The 10,183-nt window shown below is 47.0% G+C and overlaps 1 protein-coding gene across 1 annotated transcript; it reads right to left on the bottom strand.

The window, feature by feature from the left end:
* Positions 1-4,155: 4,155 nt before the first annotated feature.
* Positions 4,156-9,965, bottom strand: LOC100666638 (glutathione S-transferase Mu 1-like). Its single transcript, XM_010589551.3, has 8 exons — positions 9,921-9,965; positions 9,512-9,587; positions 8,871-8,935; positions 8,523-8,604; positions 8,315-8,415; positions 7,399-7,494; positions 7,201-7,311; positions 4,156-5,182 (listed from the first exon to the last, which is right to left on the bottom strand). Exons 1-8 carry the CDS (start codon positions 9,954-9,956, stop codon positions 5,093-5,095), a joined length of 657 nt encoding a protein of 218 aa, XP_010587853.2. The 5' UTR covers positions 9,957-9,965; the 3' UTR covers positions 4,156-5,092.
* Between the last annotated feature and the right edge of the window lie 218 nt (positions 9,966-10,183).

A 10,183-nucleotide genomic window follows, 5' to 3' on the forward strand; every position in this document is an offset into this window, starting at 1 on the left:
AATGCTGAGCAGGAGGCAGAGTCATGCTGCTTCTTTTGTTCCATCCTGTCCCTAAGGGGGCCTTGTCCTCTGTCTTCTCTGCTCTTTTACAATAAATAGTACATAGACAACTGGTGTCTAGCTGAATTGCAGTTAAGAGTAGAAGTCAAAGGACACTAAGGATATGTGGAGGGTTATGAAGATATGAATGCAGTCTTTCCACCATTCATACCCCCTGCTCCCCAGCTGTGTTCAAGGCTGGAGAGATTCATGCCCAAGCCTGGAGAGCAGGTATTTGAAATAAAGATGAGATTGAACAGTTGCAGAGAGAAGGTATGTCAAAGGTGACTGGAGGCCCTGTAGAAAGTACGAGAAGGGATCAGTTAAAGCTCTGTGTACTAAAGGTACGGATGAACTGGAGTTGAGAAACAGACCTGTATATATATGAAAATTTAGTATGACAAAGGAGGTATTTCCAAATAGTGGGCTAGCCAAAAGTAGAGCTAGGATAATTCTTAACAATTAAACATAAGAGAGCACTACCTCACACTATCCACTAGAACTAATTCATATGGAATTTAAACACAATATTAAACATAAACCTATAGAAATGATAATGAAAGTTTAAGAATGTTTGTGATCGTAAGGTAAGGGACAGTTCCTCTAATAAGATATCAAAACAAAAAGCCACAAAGAGAAATTTTTACAAATTGAACAGTATCAAAATCAAAACCTTCCTATAAAAAATAATAAGGAATAAATAAGCAAATTAAGACAGGTGACAAAGAGACAATGAAACCAAAGAGTTCTTATCAGTCATTAAAACAACTCAGAAGAAAAATGGACAAAATCTATGAAAAACTTAAAGAACTAGAAATATGTATAACAAAAAAAGGATGAAAATATTTAACTATAATCCAAGGAACTGCAGATTACACCAGTGTGATTCCGTAGTTCATCAGATGAACAAATATGAATCAACTGATAAAGTGTTGGCAAGGTTTGAGAAAGTGATACGCATTTCCTGCTAGTAAGCCTGTAAACTGGTATAGCTCCAATGGAGGACAATTTGCATATTTTAAAATTTAAATCATATCCTATGACATAACAATTCCAATCTATAAAATCTTAGCCGTACACCAAAAGAGGTATATACACACTAAGGAATTCACAGTTATTTAAATTAAGTTGCAGATTAGTACGTACAGTATGGTACCTTTCATGTTTTGATTAGGGCATCTAAAAAGTAAGTCTACTTTCTACAGACACACGTTTGTGTATGTGAATACACAGAAAAAGGCTGAAGGACACAGAAACTGATGACAAGGTCTCCTACAGGCAAATGGAAAAAAGTTCATGCTTCAGGGTGGAAGTAAAAGGGGACTTTACAGATAAAGACAGGTTTTTTTAGTTTTGTCGTTGTTGTTAGGTGCCATCAAGTTGGTTCCGACTCACAGTGACCCTCTGTACAACAGAATGAAACACTGCCCAGTCCTGCGCCACCTCACAATCATTGGTATGCTTGAGCCCATTATTGCAACTGCTGTGTCACCCCATCTCATTAAGAGTATTTCTCTTTTTCACTGACCCTCTACTTGACAAAGCATGATCTCCTTCAGGGACTGATCCCTCCTGGTAACACATCCAAAGTATGTGAGACTAAGTCTCACCCCCTTGCTTCTAAGGAGCGTTCTGGCTGTACGTCTTCCAAGACAGATGTGTTCATTCTTCTGGCAGTCCATAGTATATTCAATATTCTTCGCCAACACCATCATTCAAAGACTTCAATTCTTTGGTCTTCCTTAGTCATTGTCCAGCTTCCACATACATATGAGGTGACTGAAAACACCATAGCTTGGGTTAGGCACACCTTGGCCTTCAAGGTGACATCTTTGCTTTTTAACACTTTAAAAAGGTCTTTGGCAGCAGATGTGCCCAGTGCTTTTGATTGATTTTTTATTAAGAGGTATATATTCATGTTTTCTTTTTTAACAAGACAAAGAGCTCTGGTGGCCCAACAGTAAAGCACCTGGCTGGTAACCAAAAGGTTCAACCTCACCCAGTGGCTCTGAGGGAGAAAGACCTGGCAAGCTGCTTCCATAAAGATGACCCAAAAAACCCAAACCCATTACCATCGAGTCGATTCTGACGCATAGTGACCCTAGAAAACCCTACGGGGCAGTTTTACTCTGTCTCAAGGGGCCTCTGTGAGTCAGAATCGACTCAATAGCACCCAACGACAACATGTATTCATGCACTATTTGTGTAACAGAAACTAAGAAAAGAAAGCAAATTAGGGGACAACTACTTAAACCCAGAACAAGAGGTTAAATGGATGTGGGAATATTTGAATTTTAAATGAATAGGTGCTGCTGTGTGACCAGAGGTGGAGACAGCCAACCTGAGGTTAATTGCAGGGGCTGTTTTCAAGGGTTCAGAGGGCTAGGACTAGAACAAACAAGGTAAGGTTCACGTTGCTTTAGAAGTTGGAAAGAAATTTCGATTTATTAGATAAGTCTATATTTTATCTTCTATGATGAAATGTTTCCAGTTGTATTCACAGGTATTCTTTTTGAGCTGTGACCTAAACCCTACCTGCTTCCTTCCAAAATTGTTTCCAATGGGAAGTAAACTGGAATGCAGGTGGCTACTTGGACATTTTGGGGAGGACCATGCTTTAGTGAGGGGCTGATGAAACCACACCACCAAGTGGAGTCCATTAGGAAAAACCAGATCTGATTAGGGGTGTGACAATGAACAATCCCAGGGAGACCTGTTCCACCTCACTTGTGTGACAGAAAAGTGCTTTGTAGGGCTTTTTTCTTTTGTTTCCTCCCCAAACTCATGATAAAACTCAACCAAGGAAATGAGAAAGCACCCTAGGGGATGGCAGACCCACAGATGGAGCAAGCCTGAGGCCCTGAATAACTTAATGGAGCACAGCTGCCCCACCAATCTGGACTGCTCCCCATGGATCTATTACATGAACGAAAAACCAGCTTCTTTCTATAAGTTGTGTTCTTCGGGTTTTTCAGCTTAATCTTTCTTTAACTAATATATTGATAACAGGGAATATTCAACATTGAACTTGTAATTAACGATGAGAGACAAAAGATCAATGTAGGAGACACCATAAGGCAGCCACGCTCTCAGGAAACGAGTCCCCCTTTCCCCACTTAGAAGGAGTGACACACTAATGGGATGTGAGCACTGGGGGAGCCCCAAGAAGCCCCAGGTCTCAGAACCTCTGCTAGATCCTGGCCCTGATACACCCATTTTATTGGCTGCCTCTGTGTGAAGCACATAGATGTGCTACTTCCACCCCAGACTGTGAAATCTATGTTTTCATCTTTTACATTATAATTTGACCACAATGTTTAGAAAATGTATATATAGTTTTCAGCCCTAACTTCTATTACTTTATTCGCTTGTATTTTTATCCTGTCTGACTTTAAGTTCATAAATTTTAAAGGTTAATAAACTTTTAATTTGTATCTTACCAGGTTCATAAACATCTAGCTTTGCTGAACTTTTATCTTGCCAGTTTTATCTTTTTAATCAATCATTGACTTCTTCACTATTTTAACATTACTCCTCTTGCTCCCCTTTTATTTAATAACCACAGAAAGTGCATTTCAGGCAGTGACCATCTGAACAAACCCCAACAAGACTCTTCTCCAAATCATCTCTCTGCTATGGGCTATGTCTGAAGGCTGTAACTCAGCAAGGCCCCACTCCACACAATCCGGCCATGTTATGAGGAATGTGCTCTACCACATGTTTCCCCAGTGAGTCCTGCTCCTCTGCGGATGACCTGATAGAAATGCCCACACCATCTCCTGACCACACAGATCTGCTACACTTTGGCCCAGCCAACAGGGCCTGCCCATCTCAGGTCTAGCTTCCAACTGGCAGCTAGAGCCTCTCACCACTTAAGCTAGAAAGAGCTAGTGGCTCCTTCCCCCAGACATGTTGATTTACAATCTTGTGAACTTTCTTGTATTTCTTGGTGGCAGAGATAACTGTCTCCAGGCCTTTATATCCCAATCATGACTGTAATGTTCTATAGGCCCTTACCTGGCGATAACTGTTTCAAATTTCCAACTTTTATTGAGTATTTACTGCATGTCAGACACTGTGAGTGGCATCACATATAAAAATTCAAGAAGACATGGATTCTTTCCTCCATGAATTTATGTTCTAGTAAGGCAGAAAAACAGGTAAAACAACAGTTACAATACAGTGGGATATGTGATGTTCAGATTTACTATGGGATCAGTGAAAGCTTCCGGGAGAGGGTGACAGGAGGTAGTCCCCCAGGACCCCACACCGTATGGACAGCTCAGTCCCTTCCCCATTGCCCCGGCACCCTCACAACCACACACACAGGTCCTCATGGACTTGATGAAAGCTGAATTAATGAGGGCATCAGGCTTAGATGGGGTCTCCCTTTGGTAGACATCCCTATGGTGAGGGACAGAGGGACATGAGGAGGAGACAGAAGTGAGCAAGAAACATTATAACCCTCCCCATACACATGACACCATCCACCCAGCCCCCACCTTGGATGCCAGAGGACAAAGGGAAGACACCCTCTCCTCCAACCACCACCACCACTACCAGAGCTAGGCCTGAGTCCAGGCAGCCAGGAGGACAAGACACAGTACGTGTGGCTCAGCCCCCACCTGGGTATCAGACAGGGCTGGGGCAGGGACCACGGAAGCAGGCCCCACACACCATCCATACTGGTCTCTCAGGGACCAGCAGAGTAGGGAGCTCAGGGCTGAGCCCTACAGGCTGGAGTCCAGGCAGCTCCTCTGAGCAAAGGCTACACTGAGGGAAAGGTGGTCTGCTTGGCTTCCCTGCAGGGGCAAGACAGGTCATGAGGGGCACTTGGCTGAAGGGAAGTGAGAGCTGAGGCTTTCAAGGGCCTGGATGGGATGAGGTTGGGGTGGAGAAAAGAAGGCAAATAAGTCCTTGGGGGAGGAGAATGGAAAGAAAGGAAGAAAACGAAGGAGAGGGATGGTGCTGGGGGATGAGGGCAGGTGTTCTCCCAGCCTGGGGCAGCAGGAACAGGGCTGGCTCCTCCTCCCATCTACTGGATTTACAGACCCTACTTATAGCCCCACATGGCTTGATTTGTACAAATAGGTCTTGGGAGGAAGCGGCTGGACTTCATGTAGGCAGAGATCCTCTTCAGGCCCTGAGGGTGAGAAAAAGAAGGCCCAAGATCAGGGTCTGCTGCCCCACTGGTGGCTCTAACACACTCTTCTACATGCACGTCCAGCTCACGGGACCCTACAACAGCCCTGCCATCTGTAGTGAGTATTGGGGCGTAAGCCTGTCTTCCTGTGGACCTGGCCCAGTAAGTTAAATCTTTCAACTTCCTTTCATCCCTTATCTTAATAAGAGTTCCCATCTCTGAAGACCCTACACTATGCTTAGTGCTTTATATCCATCAGAGTTTATAATATAGGATTAGGAAATCCTCCCAACTACCCTTTCTCCTGCACACCCAGTAGGTCATACAACAGAGCTGGAATTCAGGCTGGCTGTCTCTCCCCAGTCTTGGCTCCTTCTGCTGCATCCCACCTCCTCCCCGACAGGAAAACATCTCACTCCCAGTGGAACAAACTTTCTCTTTATTGCAGAGACAAGCTCCTGGGTCCCAGCCAGCTTCCCCAGTGTTTGCTCACAGAATGTGGCCTGAGCCGGACAAAGGGGCTCAGAACATGCCTGTGCAGCCTCCAAGAGAGGTCAGAATCGCACGAAATGACTCAGCAAATTTGGATGCAGGTAGACAGGGGGAGCTAGACTAGCAATGCCAGTCAGGGTCAAGCTGTAATTATTCCACTTGCAGGAGAGGGTCCAAGCTTTTCAGCCTAATAGAAGAACCTGGTCTCATGTTCCCCATTTACCTCAGCTGTAGCTAAGGGGACCAGGCCATATGACACTCTGGTGTGTGCTTTGGGCTATCATAACATGATAGACAATTTTTAAAGGATTCAAAGACATCTGGACTTTCCTAAACCTCGTGGGACCAAGCCCAAGTATACTGCAGGTTCCAGTCTATAACCAACATTCACAGTCATCTTAGCTCTCGTGTCATCACCAAGGTGCTCAGTTTGGACCAGAACTGTAACTTTATGAGAAGTGGCCAAGAAATCAGATCTCTTGATGGGAAGGGGTAAAGGAACAAGAACTCTAGGCTGAAATCCCTGTTGGACGACTGCCTCAAATTCTCGAATCTGTAATCAAGTAGATTAGGTTGCTCTCAAAACAGTTGCCTATGTGTGAAGGATGACTGGCTATGAGGTGGGGTCCACACTGTGTTCCCCTACAACCCAGCTGGCACCACACGCCCCACACCTGTTATGGCTGTAGTTATCCAACCAAACTGAGCTCAGAGGGTGCACTCCAGGGCAGGGGCCATCTTTTCAGGCCCCACTGTGCCTGACCCAGTGCCTTATCCACAGGAGACTGTCAGTAAACATGAGTTAACGTTACTGACCCATCTCAGAGATGCAAAAACCTTAGACAATGGGGAAGCAGAAAGGGCGGAAGAGTGAAGGGAAGGATACTGTCCCTCCATAGAACATTTTAAGATAAAATTCTTTACATGTGCACCCACATAAATATTCAACCAAAGCACCTCTACAGACCTGAGGCCTTCAGAACTTGCCCACAACATGGATTGGATTGGTGCAAAGCTTTCAGGAGGTCAAGTATAAATAACGTCTGTGTCTTTGGAGCTAACTATCAATCCAACTTTGTCTCAGTTCTACTACTGTCACCTTCATACATACTCCTCAAGTCCTGCCTCAGCCATATTTCATGGGCTGTGAAACTCAGGCAGGAGACGGGCCCAAACTTTCTCTTTCAGCACAGGAGAAGGAGAGCCACTGACCACTGCCCATAGAAGCTGACAGGAAGCCCAGCACAGCCTCTACTGGCTCTGCAACCTTCAGCCAACTCCTTACCCCCTCAGCCTCAGTTTCCTCTCTGTAACATGGGGGAGATAATTCCATCTACCCTATAGTAATGTTGTGCAGATTAAATCTGGCACAGTATATGTAAAGTGCTTAGCACAGGTCCTGGTACAAACAAAATGCTGCAGAAATGGTAGTCATTGTTATTTTTAGCTCTAAAACTAGGAAAGTGTCATGGAAAATGGAAAAGGAAAAAGAAACATCAAAGAGGAAGCAGGATCAGGAGCCTCACCTCAAAGTGGGCCATGAAGTCCTTCAGGTTTGGGAACGCATCCAGGCACTTAGGATCAAAGATACGGTTCAGGTCAAGAACATCGTAAGCAAGGAAATCCACAAAGGTGATCTGGAGAAAGCCAAGGATGAGTGGATGAGAAGCTCCGTCACCTGGAAGGAATGACAACCCTGTGTCCCCCATCTCTTCTTCCTTTACCTTGTCCCCTGCAAACCACGGCCGCTGCCCCAGGAACTCTGAGAAGAGCCTCATCTTGTCAGGGAGCTCCTCCAAGTACTGTGGCTTCAGCTTCTCCTGGAGCAGAAAACAGCTGTCTACACCCTCAGATCCAGCTCCCTGGGCAGAGAGGCTGCTCCCCCACTGCTGCCATGACCCAGCTGGCCACGGGAGAGCTGCCAAACTCCCTATGCTACCCCTGAGCCAGTACCCAGGCTTCCACTTAACCTGACCAGCATTTATTAGACCCTGACTACGTATCAACTCCCTCTGTCGGAGGCATGGGATGGCCCAGAGGAACACTGGAATCTATCACCACTGATCTCCACCAACCTGCCTATCAGTCAGACCCAGGAGTGCTGTGAGCCTCTGGCCCAGTGTAAGACTCATACGTAAAGGAACAAGAGCTACAAGAGCTCAGAGAAAGAAGTGGAAGTTCTAGTTTTTGAGGTGGCACAAGAATAGAGAGGACATCTGAGTAATTTCCTGAAAGATAAGGAGAATTTGAGATGCTAAAAAGAAGGGAGAGGAGGGCATTCCTGTAGAAACAGACTCTGTGCTGATGCTGTGTGACTAATAATAGGGCTCTATGAGAATACTATCAGTATCAAGGGAAAGACACTGGGCTGGGAAAACTAGTTAAACATGGTGTTTAGGAACTTAATTTCTACACTGGGGAGTCTAGGCGTTATCTTGTAATTAGAGTGGATTGATTCAGAGTTTTCATCTGATGAGATTTAGGGTTTTGATGGTCACTCTAGCAGCAGTATAGGGGACCCCTTGGAGGATCTCTAGCTCTAAGGCATTCAAAGGGCAAACAGGAGCACTGTAGATGGGAATGCAAGAGTCCTGACTCCCAATCCAAACCCTCCCCTGGCCCAGACCACCGGAAACTCACAAAATCAGGGTTGTAGCACAGCATGACAAAACTCATACGAGTGTCCACAACCTGGTTCTCCAGGATGTCCATGCGGATCTTCTCCTCTTCTGTCTCCCCACCTGCAGGCCATATATCAGACACTCACCCTCAGCATCCCATGCAGCCAAGCCCAGGGAATGGCCGCCTGGCCTCCTGTGCCCCCACACCTGCCCCCACCCTCACTCACACAGGTTGTGCTTGCGGGCAATGTAGTGCAGGATGGCATTGCTCTGGGTGAGCTTGTGAGGCCCATCAATCAAGTAGGGAAGCTGCAGTGGCAAACAGGCAGGTTTGCTGTACCACCAGGCTCCCCACTACCCCCATCCCCTGTGAAAGGACAGACTGGGACCTAGCACACTCAGAGCCTGGCGCATGGTATGCACTAAATAAATACCTGGAACACAGAACACCAAGGAAAGGCAGTGAAGAGAACCAGGAACGAAACAGGTGGAGCAGAAAGTACCCGATCCTAAAACCATCAGGCTGGGGAAAGGAGACAGAGGGAAAGACACTTTCCCCCACACCTTGTACCTACATTGGGAAAGTCCAGGCCCAGCTTGAATTTCTCATTCAGCCAATGACTCCTGTCATAGTCCGGAGCTATAGTGGGAACAATGAAATGAAAACATATCTCCTTATAGTCCAGCATTCCGTCTCCAGAAACCATACCAAGAGTCATTGCAAGACCCCCAGAGACTCATAAATCTGGAATCTGACAGAACCACTAAGTCTCACCCCCAAGAGTAAGGCTTACAAAAGGTTAGTCCTAAGGTGGAACTGGAAACCCTGGTGCAGAGTGGTTAAGAGCTATGGCCGCTAACCCAAAGGTCAGCAGTTTGAATCCACCAGGCACTCCTAGGAAACCCTATGGGGCAGTTCTTCTCTATCCTATAGGGTCGCTATGAGCCAGAATCCAATGGAAGGCAATAGGTTTGGTTTTTGGTTTTGGTAAGGGGGAAGTCGATTCCAATTATTGATAAGGGGTAGAGGCAGCAATTCCTTTCCAACATCCTGAGCTGGTACGCCACAGATGGACAAAGAAAACCCGGGAAGGGACAGGTCCCAGATGCAGCTGACGGAGGCCCAGCAGAGGAGGGCCACAGGTGTCCAGGGCACCAGCTGCTTGTTACCAAATCAGCATAGTTGGCAGAGGGCCCAACACGAGGGTGCCATTACCGTCTCCAATCGTGTATCTCTTTTCCTCATAGTTTGAGTCTGTGTATTCCAGGAGCAGACGGATGACATGCCCCAGCTGGGAGAGACAGCACAGGGAAGGGGTCAGAGATGGTGGGATCCTGCCTGCCTGCCTGACTTCATCTCTTCCAAGCAAGCAGGCACCACCCTCCCCCTCGCCCCTCACACAGGCAATAAAGCCCCACAGAGCTTGCTCCCGATGTCTCTCACTACACCTCACCCCCCACCCATTAGGACCTAAAGTACCCCTCCCCCAGGGGCCCGGGCTCCAGGATGGGGGCTCAGCTCCAGCAAAGCCCGAAACTGGAATCTTCTAGTATGGATTCCCAAGCTCAGCACTTCCTCACCACCAAGCCCCTGTCCCACCCGAGGAGGCGGACTCCTTGCTCACCCCGCGGATGTCCCAGTAACCCAGAGTCATGGCCATGGTGCACGTTTCTGCAGTCTCACATAACCTGCGTCAAAGGAGCTGGGGGTGGCCTTATCAAGGCTGTGGGGGAAGGGAACGGCGATCTGTGACGCTAGGCCCCGCCCCTCACCCCGCTGATCCGGCTCATTTCCCCACCCCCACCTCCCACCCACCCACCGCCTGGCCTGCAGACGCGAGAGCCAACAGAGCTCTGGGCGCTGGGCCCAGAGGGCGGGAGGGAGCAA

Source organism: Loxodonta africana, chromosome 3 (genome assembly GCF_030014295.1).
Source record: "Loxodonta africana isolate mLoxAfr1 chromosome 3, mLoxAfr1.hap2, whole genome shotgun sequence".
Classification (NCBI taxonomy): domain Eukaryota; kingdom Metazoa; phylum Chordata; class Mammalia; order Proboscidea; family Elephantidae; genus Loxodonta; species Loxodonta africana.

What these genes read in the sequence shown, in the direction of transcription:
- LOC100666638 (XM_010589551.3), bottom strand. Translation starts at nt 9,956, where the DNA reads ATGGCCATGACTCTGGGTTACTGGGACATCCGCGGG. An exon ending in TGGGCCTGGACTTTCCCAAT is followed by an intron (nt 8,605 to 8,870) that starts GTAGGTACAAGG and finishes TTGCCACTGCAG; the next exon opens with CTTCCCTACTTGATTGATGG. An exon ending in TGTGCTACAACCCTGATTTT is followed by an intron (nt 7,495 to 8,314) that starts GTGAGTTTCCGG and finishes TTTCTGCTCCAG; the next exon opens with GAGAAGCTGAAGCCACAGTA.